At 39.8% G+C, this 15,566-nt stretch overlaps 1 protein-coding gene across 1 annotated transcript in view; it reads left to right on the top strand.

Annotated features, from left to right (window-relative positions):
- Positions 1–819: 819 nt before the first annotated feature.
- Positions 820–15,566, top strand: part of ITGBL1 (integrin subunit beta like 1) — a 234,506-nt gene continuing 219,759 nt past the window's right edge. Inside the window, exons 1-2 of the mRNA XM_045567036.1 lie at positions 820–1,117; positions 2,041–2,288. Of these exons, the coding sequence (XP_045422992.1) occupies positions 1,017–1,117; positions 2,041–2,288 (349 nt within the window). The 5' untranslated portion in view covers positions 820–1,016. The remainder of the gene's footprint in view (positions 1,118–2,040; positions 2,289–15,566) is intronic.

The following is a 15,566-nucleotide window of genomic DNA, read 5'->3' as shown; positions in this document are numbered from 1 at the left end:
TGATCAATGTCTCACTAGCCCACTGGACACAGGGAGAGCAGGGATCATCTCTTTTTAGCTTGCTGTTGTGTCCCTTCTATCTGGCACAGAGCCTGGCACATGATAGGGGCTAAATCCACATTTGCCAAATGAATAAGTCAATGTGTGATTATTGTCACAATTAGAGAGAATATCCTAAATGACTGGCCCGTAGTAGGTACTTAGTGAGTGACACTGATTATTTTTCAGTGTAGCTTACACTATAAATAAACATTTAATTTTGTTTCCTCATACTTGATGCATGGGGGAGAATGGGGTGAATTTGGGACAACTACAATTTGAACTGTCCAAGGCAAGAAAAAATGTGATGTGATAAGCTACTGGCCTGAAGAACTGGAAGCACGACACACTTTTTAAAGACTTCAGATATAAAATGCCCACAGTTTAAAATAAAGGATAATAAATAAAGGAAAAAGTTGCATTTGTCAGATTCACTTGCCCCCACAGCCCAAACCCCAGAGTGCATCTTCTTAAAAAGCACGTGGTGACAGTAGTTCGCCACCCAAGCGTTCACACCCAGTGTCACTGGCCTGGCCCTTCCTCTTCACGACTTGGGGGTTATTTTAACTGCCCCTTTAATATCAGCCAGCCCAAATATTCTCTTGTCAAATATTTCTGGGGCCTGTACTTGAAGAAAGAAACGATTTTCTCAAATCTGTGAACAGGACACTTTTTTTTTTTAATGTCAAAATAAACCATCTGCTTGTACAACTGTTTCTAATTACTTCCCTGCCTAGACTCTCCACTGAGGGGTTTGGCACCAGCACCCCGCCCAGAGCAGTGCCGCTGCCCAAATCCTCGCAGGCAGCTCATCAACGCAATCGCAACTCCGGGTGGAGTCCCGGACCTGCAAGCCTGGGTGTCCGTGGGTCCGTCTGCCCGGCCATCTGCTGGTGGCACCCCTCCTTCCTGCCCCTCCTGCCGTGAGCCCCACCTTGCAGAAGTGCAGCTCGCCCTGCGCAGCCCGGGAGCTCAGCATGCGTCCCCCAGGCTTCAGGAACTTCTTGCTGCTGGCGTCCTCCCTCCTCTTCGCGGGGCTGTCAGCTGTTCCTCAAGGCTTCTCGCCGCCGTCTCTGAAGTAAGTTTGGTTTGTTATTCTTTAAGACAGACCTGTCCTGCTTATGTGGCAGGGCTCAAGCTTGCAGGATGGCTGTCTTAAGCCAAGAGGAGTTACTATGCTGGGCATGGGATAAACTGTTTTCAACCTGTTCCTTTTCCTTTCCTTATATCCACACTGTGCATTGCCCCATCTCTGTCCTTTTGCTTTTCTTTTGGCAAAATACAGTCATTGAATAAAAATATTTCCTCCTCTGCAAATGCATGCCACGAGTTAAAGGTAGTCCTATGTGTACCTGCATGCTCTCTTAGCTTAGAAGGCAACATTATTTTGGTTTCCTAACAGCATCAACATGTATTACATTAGGTATTACATTCTGAAAAAGACTTTGAAGTGCATCGCAATAGCTTAACTAAACTTTTTAAAAGTTGAGTTCGCAAAGACTGCCTAATTCGAATTTTAAAAAACGTTATGTCCTACCCTATCATAATATATATAACTTTCTATATATTCATCTCTTCTTTTTCGTAAAATATCTGTCCCCTGGCCATCAGATAGCAAGCGGACATTTTTAAGAAGAGAACTGAAAAGAAAAGGCAGCCAAGTATCATACTTTGGATTAATGCGTTTTTAATTTAAATGTGAATATAAGATTCAGGGACAAACTGCCAACGGGCAGGGGCACGGATCACCTCTGCCCACCTGGACGAAGGTGCTGTGCGCAGGTGGGCAGATCCTCCTTAGACCTTTTGGGTCACGGCCATGTCTCAGGCGGGTGGTACCAGTTTGCTTGGGGAAACACAGCCCTTCCAGGGGGCGCGTAGCCCCCACAGAAATGCAGGCCTCAGGCTCCCCTGTACTGGGCGGAGGGTTCTCCGTTCGGAGGGGTCCCGGGGGAGGACGCGTGGGCTCAGAGCAGGGGGCAGTGTCTGAGTGTGACCGAGGCCTGGACCTGGCGTTTGTCCCCCGCGCAGGAGCTGGTCGGGCGCCGCCTGCAGGCTGTCCCGGGCCGAGTCGGAGCGCCGGTGCCGCGCGCCAGGGCAGCCGCCAGGGGGCGCTCTGTGCCACGGCCGGGGGCGGTGCGACTGCGGCGTGTGCATCTGCCACGTGACCGAGCCGGGCACGTACTTCGGGCCCCTGTGCGAGTGCCACGAGTGGGTGTGCGAGACCTACGACGGGAGCACCTGTGCAGGTAAGGGGGCGGCGCTGTCTCCCGCCTTGGGAGGCCAGCACCCCCCTCCCGGGACCTCTACCGCTTCCCAGAGGGTGAAGGGTGGGACACGCTTCCTTCAGATAAACCCCAAGGAAGTTATTACCGCCGTGGAGGTCGTGCTTTTCGCTGGTCGATTCTGAAATCATTTATTGCAATACTTTTCTCCCCCCTGGGGTGCGAACTTCAATGGAAATCATACTTGTAAGTTTCATTCACTTAACTCTAGGTCTCACTTGCCTTTGTTTAAAAAAGTTTAAAAGTTCCTTATTACAAGCGAAATTCCTCAACGTCCTCACAAATGGAGTTATGTTGCTGGGCTCTCCTACCCCTGTCGAGAATGTTAATCATAATATTTGCAGAACATAGCCTGTATTTTGTTTTTACCTAGGAAACACAGGGGGGTATTATTTTCCTGGATTCCAGTGGGGCAGGTTGTGTCTTTGAACACTGATTTGCCCTCTCATAACTTAGGATATAGTTCACAGGCAGGGGTGCATATTACAAAACTGTTAACAAGGAAAAAAAAATAAACATGCACGTATTTACTTAGAAGCGATTGCTCTTGTATTGTTTTAGCTGCTTGGATTTTTAGCTGCAGGGAAACTTGGTATTTTGTAAGGGTGGAGTGAAAAACACATTCATTTCTCTTGTATATTTTTAAGGAATTATTCAGGTTCTGATATTGGAAAGGGTAAAGAAATTACTTGGTGGGGAACACCCTTAACCTCTTTACCTGTTTCATATAAATGGTATCATTTACTTAAGGCCAAGAACCTCAATTAGTTTATTGTGAATGACACAGGAACTGCATTAGTAAAAGCACAACACAATGCATTTCAGCCAGGGTTTGGAAAATTTGTAGGGAAAAAATAGCAACTTATTTTGCCCTCAGTGTAGCTAAGATTAATAAGACACCCAACACTAACGCAGAGAGATCCAGAATGGGTTTATAGCAAAATGTGTTTTCTTGGCACCTGGACCCAGGAGTGCATAGTGAGAATACTTAATATGCAGTCTGTTTGGCAGTGGAGAAAACAGTCATAGAAGTAATTCAGAGGGGCACAGGTGCATCTATATGGTTTGTTTACCCTGTGAGGGCTGCAGCTTAACCCTTTAAAAATATTGAATGCCACAACTTGTTATTTAACTTCGTCAACCTCACAAGCTGCAGTATTATTAAGGGTAGCCCCCTTTGGAATGAAAGTTAAGTATTGTCTCATATTTCATTCCAAATTCAACTGTTACCTGGCTTCTCTGGCTTTTATTGCCTCTGGCAAGGCCTCTCCAATATCATTAGTTTTGAATAAATTTTCCAGGGCTTTTTCTATTATTGTTTCATTAAAAAAGTGAGAAATGAAATGCAGCCTTTACCTGGTGAAACCAGTTATGAGTGCCATCAGATAAACTCCCCTATTGAAAAGCTGAGCTGGTGCCTTTCTGTAAAACTGTGCAGAGGGAATGCTATGGTATATAGCACTCTGGTGTTTCTCCCATAGAAAGTGGTTTGTTTTTACTCATAACAGCTTAGCCACTACATTCTTTCCTTCCTGATATAAAATGCAGTACTGAGTCAAGCATGGTTTTGTTTGGTTATATGTGCATTTCTACAGAAGGAGAAACACTGTTCTTTATTATTGCAAGGCTGAATGAAATAATTGTGTTCATTTTCCATTCTCACCTTGCTGACTGATGACCATCAGGGCCGACTCTGCAAACCTCAGGCAGAATCTGTCCCTGTGCATGCTTTGCTGGGCCCATGAGGGGATCCTTACACGTGGCACATTGGGCCGTCTTGTGGGCTTGCTGGCTGGTCCTGTACTTCAAATTTAGCTTCTCAATTTTATTTTCAAGAAAGAGTTCCAATTTTGTAACTAGTAAGATGGAAACAGAGGGTTTTCTACTTTTATGTGCACCTGGGCCTCTAACTCTATGATAAGCCCTTGTAAGTCCTTTCCAGAAATAAGGTAACTTCCGGAGACCTCTCTGACATCTGTGAAGAAAGCAAAATTCTGCTCTGGTAGTCTATCATAGGTAGATTAAGGGTTCTGGGGGGAAATTTCCAGAATTCAAATCCAAGTTCCATACCTTAGCACCTGTATGAACTTGGGCAGTTACTTACACATCATGAGTGTTGATTTCCTCGTCTGTAAAATGGGAATAATAGCAGTAACTACCATACAGAATTGTTGCGAGGTTTAACATACAGAAAACAGAATAGTGTGTGACACAAAGTAAGTGCTTAGTCAGTGTATATTAATATGTGTATGTGTAAATAACAATATTTTTACAGTGATGCACAAAAGATGGACTAGTATGGATGGAAGGATGGATGGAGAGATGGATGGGTGGATTGATGACAGGTAGATGGATAGACAGCCTGGCATTGTGTTTACATTGGACATTTGATGCAGGGATAGTGATTTAGTTTTCTTCACGTAGTCTGGGCCTGTTATTGATTCAAGGCCCAAAAAGTCAAGCAAGGATAACTATTTTGGCCCAGCCTCAGAGCAGCTGTATTAGATACACTATGCCCTTTTCAAATTAAGTCCATTGGGATTCTTCTACTGTGAATCACAGGAAACATACTTATTTTAGTTTGAGCTGGTTGAAAGTGGTTAGGTCCACTTTTGGTGTCCATTTGTTCATGGTATATGAATCTTTGTCATACCTCTATAACAAAAGAGTCTGGCCCAATAATTGTTCCTGTGGATGTGATGGTCTATTAAGTGGTAAACTAATTTAGGTGAAATGTGTCTTTAAGAACAGCAGATTGTTTGATTTCATGAAAACAAACTTTCAGTTGATATTTCCAAGGAATCTCTGGGTAACCCCATGGACAGCTGTGATTACACTTAAATAAAATGTTGGTTTCTTAAAAATGTTTTAAAATCACTTTTGAAATATGCCACTTTAAAGAGTTTCAGTTTTAGTACCTGGAAAGCAAATGGAATTCAATGTAGCACACATGTATGAAGGGCTGAATAATAACTGGGCTCTCTGCTGTTGCAGGGGATAGAAAGATGAGAAATGTGTGGCAGCTTACCATCAAGTAGGGAGGCTGAGAGAAGTCCTAAATATCTGTAATGCAATGCAGGATGCAGTTTCTACAAATTTCTATGAGGGTTTCACTGAAGTAGGGGTTACATGCTGTGGTTGAAAGTTCTTGAGAAAGAGGCAGAATGGGATGTAAGGCTTTAAGTGTAGGAAAGTTTTTAATCCCAAAGGTGGACTGTTCAAATTCTGAGTGAAGAAAAACTTAAGTAAAGGTGTAGAGGCAGAAAAACATGTAGGTGTGTTTGGGGAATAGTGAGGGGTATAAATTTGGCTTGGCTGAATCTTAGGGCTGTGGGGAGAGTAGTAAAAGATATGTTGAGAGTTAATAGCTGTTGGAGAGTTTTGAACCTGAATGCAAAGTTTGTGTTCGATGAAACAGCATACAGGAACTATTAAGTGTTTTGAATATGGGAGTGATGGTTAGTGCTCTGATTCATAAAAAGAAATACAGTCTTCCCTCATACCCATGGGGGACTGGTTAGGGGACCTTCATCTCCTCGCAGATACCAAAATCTGTGGATGCTTAAGTCCCTGATGTACAATAACATAATATTTGTATATGTAACTTACGTACATCCTCCTATATACTTTAAATCATCTCTCGAGCACACATAATACTTAATACAATGTAAATGCTATGTGAACAGTTATAATGTATTGCTTTTAATTTGTATTATTTTATATTGTTGTATTGTTATTTTTTTCTGAATATTTTCAATCCACACTTGGTTGAACCGAACCCACAGATGCAGAGGGTCGACCGGATGGTGCCTGAGGGCATGGCAGGTTATAGTGGACTTGATGGGGAGGAACTCAGTTTAGATGCCGTTTTAATTATAGTCCAGAGGAGAGATAATAAGGGAAGAATTATGATGAATTTTGAAGACTATTTTAAAGTAGAATCAATATGATTTAGTACTCAAGGATGAGTAAAATGATGAATTAAAATTGATACTGAGTTTGTAAGTCTGAAAGACGGGGAGTGTGATAGAACTGATGGAATAAAGAAGTCAGGAGAAAGAACCAGATACCATAATCAGTGAGTTAAAGTTCTTATTGTAGAACAAATAATTTTACCTGGAATTGCTGGAAAGTGAAAAATTATTGCTAGCAGAAGGAGATTCTGGACTTCATTGGTCAAAAGATCTGGGGCTAGATGGAAATCTAGTCTGAATTATTAACTTTAGTTGACTTGCTTATATTGTTAACCTTCAGCCAGCTGTTTGATTTCTCTGCCATTTAGTGTCTTTTTCTGGAACAACAACATCCTTATGGATTTGAAGAACCTTATATCCTACATGATATAGCAAATAACTTATTATTTGTGTATAAATATATTTAATATGCATATAATTTATACATTTATCAGACTATAACACATTTTTATCAACTTTGGTTTATACACATAAACACAAACATAGCCAGGTGTGGTGCTGCACACCTGTAATCCCAGCTACTCAGGAGGCTGAGGCAGGAGGATCACGTGAACCCCCAGGAATTCGAGGTTGCTATGAGCTATGATCACACCACCTCACTTCAGCATGGAAGATGGAGTGAGACCCTGTCTCTTAAAAAATATATATATATGTATAAACACAACACTATAAAACTAATTAAAATACATTGACACATCTGTAATATATAAATATTAGTAATTTTCTTGCAGATATTTCTGACTTTTACATTGTTAAGTAAATAGTATGAGAATTTTATGTAATTATTCATGAGAACTGGACTTTCTGGCTCTTTCTAGTCTGTCTGAGGACTGTTTGACCTGCTTTTCCTTCACAATTGCATTTTTCTTAGACTGTTGAATAATTTCCTTCCAAGCCTATATGTGGAATCACTCGTTAGGTTTGGTTTCTCAGTTGTTTTCTGTTTTCCAGCTTCTCTTCCTTCTTTCAATCCTTATCCTGTCTTACTTCCCTACTCCTCACCTCTGTCTAGCCCCCTGGGATTTATCACTCCCTGCTTTTTAAAAATATCCCCTCTATGACCTTGAGTCAATGGTACCACACATGTAAGAACATTATCTGCTCCTTAACCGCCTTCACCTATGAATGAATTTATTGAACAGATCGACTCTGGATTCCACGTTGCCTCCTCTGATGTGCTTTCATCATAGTCTTAACATCTCATATAGTTTTCGAGAACATATTCAGGAGTTCTCCATTACTAGCTACCCACTTCATGTAAGCCACTTTTTTGGGGGGGTGGGGCTCTAATCTTTTACATTCATCCATTTTGAATAAATGCATCTTGCTATACCCCAAGTAACACCTAAAAGTTAAAGGTTTTCGTTCTTAGAGAAAGTGCCAGACGTACACACCATTTTCCCTCTGTATTTGGGTATTGCTCTATAGTTCTACTATAGAGACTGGCATACCTTGGCCTTGGACCAGGTCATTCCAGCACCTTGATAACCTGGAAGAACATATTTATAATATTATGGTGTTTAGATCAAATAGTATAAATATGACAAGTTCAGCGGTTATTTTTTATGTAAAAATTTCCCAGAAAGAAAAGGGAACATATGGGAACAAATTTATTTGTGTTACAAGTTTTAAATTTGCAAAGCATAAGCCTCCTCCATGGGGTTCTCAAAAGTCTTCCATGTATTTTGAGACATGATGCTAAAACTGACATTCCAAGTCTCTTGGTATCATAACCCCCCCAAAAGCTGCTCAACTCTATGTGCCTCAGACACAGTATGTTAAATCTGGCCTTGTGACCTATGATTGGCCTTGAGGTGGGTGACTAATAGGAGCAGAGAGTCTGGTATGATCCTTTGTATGGAGAATTCCCTGTCTACGGAGTTATAAACTAAAACCAGACATTTTCCTAAGTTCCATATCCTGCCTGTGTATTAGTTTTCCTTCGCTATTATAACAAATTATCATAAACCTTGTGGCTTGAGCAACACAAATACCTTTTCTTAATAGTTCTGTAGGTCTTATAGTTCCTTGACATGGAACTGCCAGGGCTAAGGTGTTCATAGGCTCTGTTCTTTTCTAGAGGTTCTGGTAGAGGATCTGTTTCCTGATTCTTTGGTGTTGAGATAATTTAGTTCCATGTGGTTGTAGGACTGAGGTTCCCCCTTTCCTCACTAGCTGATAGCTGGGAGGTCTCTCTGATTTCCTAGAAGCCCCTCTAGGGCACTTACAGGTACCCTCCCTCCCCATCTCCGAGCCAGCAGCAGGGTGTCAGATCTCGCTCATGCTGCCATCTCTCTGAGCTCCTTCCATTGTTAATCGCTTATCACCACAGCCTGGAACGGTGCTCCACTTTTCAGGACTCATGTGACTAGATTGGATCTACCCAGATAATCCAGAGAATCTAACCATCTCAAGATCCATAACCTTAATCATATCAGCAAAGTCTCTTTTGCCATGTAAAGTGTGGACACCTTTGGGGGCCTGTATTTGTCACAGCATAATCACACTCCTGTAAACTGCAGGGGAATTCTATGTGTGAACAGCACGGGAGAGAGGTTCCTACTCCACTAACACCTGGCTATGCTTATGTTCTATTCAGGATGGAAGTGCTGAGTCTTTTCCTTCTTTTCAGAGGTTATCTACATGATCTAATTCCTCTGGTCCTAGCCTTTCCCACACCATTCCTGATGAGGAACACCAGGTTTCTTGTCTGAATTATGAAGAGAGACGTACAGCCTAAGAGTTGCCTGGGTTCCATATCTGACATCACATGCCGATGGTGGAGCTATGGGCAAGTGACTTCAAATGGTTACAACTTCCGTTTCCTTGTCTGCAAAAAGAGGACAATAATAGTACCAAATGAGCATAATGGCAGTGCCAAAAACACAGGAGTGAACAGTAAGCATTGGAGTTGTTATGCTTACTTAGGCTGGATGCCCCTCTCCTACCCTAGCTTAATTCCTAGTCCTGAGATATTTATTCCCCAAAGAGCAGTTTTCCATCCACATTATATCTTCCTCTGGGACTGAATATGTGTCTCACATTTCCTCCTCTGATGATCAGTGAGTCTTTGGAACTGCCTTACCTCAGCCAACATGTCTGCTTCTTAGTGCCAAGGGCTGTGTGCACTTTCAGCCCTGGCCAGCATGAAGGAATTGAGAACTCCCGACATCCTGCTCCAACTCCGTGGATATCTATGTTTCTGACCTTTGTTTCTGTCTTTGTCTCAGAACTTGTGTTTTGTGTTCCCGTCTCTGAAATCGTTGTCCTGATTTATACCATAATATACTTGGTTGGATGGAGTGTTCCAGAGCCCTACCCTCAAAACTGTGTAATTCATTTGTCTTTGAATTTAGAACTTTCATTATTTTTCTCTACTGAAAACCTTCAGATATCTGCAGATTTCCAGGGCTTACATTCTCGGTGCCTTTCTGCTTCTGATTCTAACCACCACTGAGATGTCTGTATTTCCAGGCTATTCCTTTATCTCCTTCAGAGTGTTGATACCGAGTAGATTGATCCCAGAAACTGCTTCTTCAATTACAAAAATGCAAGAGGCAACACAATACAAAACCAAACCAAAATAACTCTCACAGAGTGTTCAAGTATGTATTAAACATTACCGAATGTTCTGGAGACATTGAGGTCGGGGTTGTTTAATCACAGGCATGTAAACAACTGAAGATTGAATTGTAATTATTCTAGTTCTTAAAACTCTCAATATTCTGTCATGTGCTTCAGCCATTCCCTCTTTCTCCTCTTTAAACTCCTCTTTCTTGTCACATTTCTTTGCTTTTATTTCATTGCCAAATTTGGTTCATTTTTTGTAAGGAGTTTAGTTATTATTTCTCTCATGTCTTGCTCATCCATCGTCTTTGAAGTCTTGACTTCTACCTCAAGTGTTGGTGCCCTCAGGAATTAAGGACACACACATATATGTATATATGTGCATGTATGTGTGTATATATATATATTTTAAATCTTGCTGCATGATGCATATGTATTCATAAATAACAAGGTCTGAGGAGGTTCTCTTTATATGTATATATTCTGATTGCTTATACAAGCATAAATTATGTATAAAAACATATTACATATATATGTATGCATACATATTTGCTATCTTAATTTTATATACATATACCATATATACATAAATATAAATATGTGCATCAACATACCCATATATGTGTGTGTGAGTGTAAATGTTATATACAGAGACACACATGCGTAGCCCATCTTCTGGTAGACCGCTGCCTGCAGACGAGAGGCAAGTCCACATTCAGATCTCTGTAATGCTAACGCTCTTGATTTATAAGGCTCCTTGGGATTGTTACCACATTGTAAATCTGGTACACATCGATATCTCATTTGGGAAAACCTCAGTAAATACCATTAAGACAATGAGATATTATTTGGGTGACTCCTCATGTGATTGTCTTTTTTCACTGTTCAGTCAATTAAATGTTTTTAGGCTGTGGAAGTCATGTTTGAATTACAATTAAGATTTGGTAATGAGTCTTATTGTAATACTAAAACTATGTGAAGACAGAAAAGAGAAAATAGCTTCTTTTCTTGTTTTTTTATAAGTAATAGTGTTACTCTTGTCACTAATATATTTTTATGCCACATACATTTTGTGGAGAATTTGGTTACTCTGCAAAACCCCTTGTTGCATGCTAAATCCTTAAGTCTATGGTTGGAGGCAAAAATCACTCAGGATTTTCTTACAGCTACCCTCTGGGAGACATAGTCTTAGAAATAAAAAAACTAATGATCAATTTTCTGTATCTTTCAGGCAATAGTTTCTTCAAGTGTTGTCTTGCTTCTAATAATAATTCTACTTTGTGTTACAGAATTTTATTCTTTGCTAAATTCCTCTGAATCTTGTAGTCACACTTCGGCAAGAAGAAAAAAGGAAATAAAATAATGGCATACATAAGCTTTAGATCTATCTGGATTTAGGATCTTCTAACTTAAGAAGCAGTTTGCATTAATAGAAAGGTAACTGGATTAGGAGACAGGAGAAATAGGCCCTATTATATACTTTGCCACTTATCTACTATGTGATCTTGGCAGATAACAAAAATGTCCACCTAATCCTATAGTTATCCATTTATATTTGGTATAATGCTTATTCTTCTTCTTACTTTTTCAAAGGGAAGGTATGAGGTTGAAGAATGCTACAATGAGTAATTGGCACTTTGGGCTCAGTAAATACTTGTTCAGTGGATAAATGAGATTCGAATCACTGTTGTGTCTATGGCGTGCATAGTTACGTAAAGGTGTCTGAACAGGTTCATAATGAAGGATGGTGGTAACAGTGAAGAGGGCAGGGGGGAAGACACTTATCATTGTCAGAGCAGAAATAGTGATGCCTCAGGCAAACAGTTGCCAAGCAAACCTAGAATGTGAAAACATGGAGTTGGAAAGGCTAAGAAAACTTGGACGAGATGACATTCTTTAACCATCTAAGAAAATCATGGCCAACTTTAACTTATCCTTTCATTTACTTTTGTATCCTGCTAATGTTGCTAATGTTCTTATTTAATTTTCTATGGAATCCAGGTCTATTGCTCATGCCCTAGTTCAGCCTCTGTTTCCCTTGACTAGGAACAGCAGTTAAGTTCTTATCACACCTCAGGCCATCTTTCCTGCTGTCTACCCTGCATATGACCACTTGGTAAATTAACATAAATGATATTTTGTCAAGTATCAATGCTTTTGCAAATTCTCCTCAAAGATTACTCTGACCATTTATTCTGGCTGCTTGTTCTGTAGCCCTTCTTTGATTTACTTTGTGAATATATATTGAGGGCATGTGCTGTGGGTATCAAATCTAAACTTTGGCTTCACACCTACTTGTCCATTAAGACCTTCTAGAATGTGGTTCCCCTTTCTAATGGCATGCCTACCCTATTTTCCATTTCTCACCATACATGCTCCCTCCTCTCTGGTCAGATCTTCACAACACTGTCACTTAATATAGTCTACACCACACAAGTTATCACTCTGTTCCAGGTGTTTCTTGTGTTCAAAAATATATTGGATATTCTTTGAATGCTGGCACAATGTTACATATTTTTCTGGAAATGTTAAAAGTATTTAGCACAGTGTTGAATAAATAGTACAAAGTTCTCTTTATTGGAGTTATTTATTTTTTCATGTGGTCTTGAATTACTGTCTAATGTCCTTTTATGTCACCTGAAAGACACCCTTTAGTACTTATCACGGGGCAGGTGTCTTAGTCCATTCAGGCTACTATAAAAAATACCTTAGACTGAGTAGTTTAGAAACAACAGAAATTTATTGCTCATGGTTCTGGAGGCTGGGAAGTCCAAGATCAAGGCACCAGCAGATTCAGTGAAGCTCTCTGCTTCAAAGGTGGTGCCTTCTCATCACATCCTCATGTGGAGGAAGGGGCACATAGGCCTCTTCAAGCCTCTTTTATAAGGGCACTCATCCTATGCATGAGGGTGGATCCCTCATTCCCTAATCACCTCCTAAAGGCCCCGTGCCTCTTAATACTATCACACTAGAGATAGTTTTAAACAAATGGTCCAACCGACATTCAGACCGTCACAGCTGGTTTACTAGCTGATCTTGGTAAAAGGAAACACCAAATCAGTGCAACTGAGACATCTGAAATTTTTGTCATTTGGAAAATTTAGCTTCCAGGCCTGGTCTGGGATTCAAGGGCAAGAGTCACATGTAAGAAGGTGGAGAAGTCTAGTACGGCTAGGACTGAAAGAACCAGAGAAATTTACTGGGGCGTTTCTAGGCTTCTGCACACATAAATTCTGATGCTATTTTCCATTAACTCTTAAATTGATAAAGATAGAGAGCTGCAAGAAGGTTGCAAATCTCATTTTCTTTGGAAAAAGAGTGCTTTGTCTTTCCAAGAATCACATTTCCTGGCAAATGAGAAACTAAATTTTGTAATAGAACTCATTCTCTTGTCTACTCTAAATCATCTTACTTAAGGCTCAGTAGAAGAATGACGGCTTTATAAAGGGAAAAGAAAAATAAGACTTTTATAAGGGTGCTGACTGGTGTGACCTTGTACCATTGCAGTCTTAGCTTATAACATAAAACAAGTTCCTATGCCAAGAGCCCTGTCGTTGTAATTGTTTGCACATAGTCACTCGTTCAAACACTAGATTATTCCTAGTGAATAGTTACCCACTCTAGTTTCCTGTTCTGTTATTTTATCTGGAAACTTCCTAGGGAAAAGCAGTCCAAAACAGTTTTTTTTTTTGGTTTTGTTTTTTAAAGAGGTCAGTGAGTTTTGGTATTGCTTCAAAACTTCTCTTAGGGCAAGGCATTAACTGTAAATTTGTGACTTAATCAGTAGGGGAGAGTAAGGAGCCAAAATCAGAAAATGAAAACATGGTAAATGTATTTCCTAATTGATCATTACTGCTCTTTCAAAGCTATCATTTTCTGCTGTGCAAAATAGTTAGACAAAACTAGTTATTTTTCTAAACAAATGACTTGGCCATTTAAGCCTTCCCATCTCCAAAATACAAAAGACAAGTTATAGGCAATTTTATTTCTTTCTTGGTCAACACCATTAGTTATATAAGCCCCAGTAGCTGTCTTGACATGAAAATAATTCATCTGTTTCAAGAAAGGAAACATTTGATTTGTTAACTATGTAATGGACACACTTCTCTTCAGTTGCCTACTTGCGTGGATTTGAGCCTTGAAATTAATGCTGCATTAATAATACAAAAGAATAATGAGAAAATATCTACTTATATTTATGCTTTGCTGGAAAATATTTTTATATGTAGAAATTCATTCAATATTTATAATAACTTTTAAGAGATAGTCAAAATAATTTTCTTCAACTATCATACTAAGTAACCCTAGGAAGAAATTTGATCCCCACCCACCAAATCAATAGGAGGCTTTTCTTCAAGCATAAAATTAAGGTTGTCCTAAAACCACATATTTAGGGAAAATATTTTCATAAATTTTAGAGTACGGAAATGAGAACATAATTTTCAGAAACCTCATTTTTTACATTAAAAAATATAACTTCTGTTTATTTATTTTTCTTAGGAAAGCAGATTTTGATTCTCATTTCTGTGTTATGTCAGAGTGTGCACATAAAAGCTCAAATGCCGAGAAGGTACTGGGCAAAAGAACCTCTTATGCGTTTAATGTCAAAAGAAATTGAGGTAACAGAAGTCACTGGGACAAAATTACTTGTCATACCAAGAAAGAGCATTTTCTCAGCTGTAATTGAAGTTCTTACAGAGATTGCATTTAGCATCAACTATTATCCAAATAATCAGGATCCTCCTGAGTCAGCAATTGAAGAAACTCCTCCATAACCTGTAATTTTCCTTGTCTTTAGAAGTGAAAGAAAAGGTAGCTAGGAGAGTTGAATCTACATATTTGTTATTTTCATGGACATTATGTTATTTTGTGTATTACATATTTTGACTATGAATAAGTCACATTAGAAAGTCTCTTTTTTTCTTACAAAATTAAAGTATTTCTAAAATGAACTCCAGAAATTCAAATGCATGAAATTCTTAACATTTTGTGTAGCCTTTCTGGTATCCAAGCAATGGGAACCAATAGCAATGCAGAGGGAGGGAAGTAAGGTGTCTATAGAAAGTGAATTTTGATTGGATTATCATGATGGTTTACTTTGCACCTTGGAGATGAGTGTGTAGACCTTTGGGTCATGATACGAAGGCCAATGGAGACATCCTGCCTGTCCAAGTTTTCTGAAAGTCTACTCTTTCTGTATTTCATATATCCCTGTTGATAGGCTGATAGAGAATTTTAAGACTTATGAGTGGCAATGCACTGATATGTAATTAATATAGTCTTTATGAAATTTAGTAATCTTTCCCTTGGGAAAGCTAGGTGGGCTGGTTTGGGTATGTTGGAAACACAGAGGCAGACAACTCTGGAAAATGCTTGGGAACTGGAATTAAAAAACAAGAGCCATTTGTTCTTTCTCCATCATTGCTGCTTAGTGTGTGATCTTGCGCAAGTCACTTAACTTCTCTGAGCCTCAGTTAGGTTAAATTCAGCAAGAATTTATTAAGCATCTCCAAAAGGATGTCTTATGATCAGACCTAACCCCATAGCTGGGAGGCTTGAACCATCAGAAGGCAGCAGGAACTGAATCCAGTGACCGCAGGTTCTGTAAAGGGCTGGAAAGATTTTGCTTTCCTGTAGTTGGCCACTAAGGAGAAAAATCCTGTCACCTGCACCTTGAAAGCTCTACTTTCCTTGAGGATTT

The sequence above is a fragment of the Lemur catta genome, chromosome 13 (assembly GCF_020740605.2).
Source record: "Lemur catta isolate mLemCat1 chromosome 13, mLemCat1.pri, whole genome shotgun sequence".
Taxonomy (NCBI): domain Eukaryota; kingdom Metazoa; phylum Chordata; class Mammalia; order Primates; family Lemuridae; genus Lemur; species Lemur catta.
This window is presented reverse-complemented; position numbering and strand designations above follow the sequence as displayed.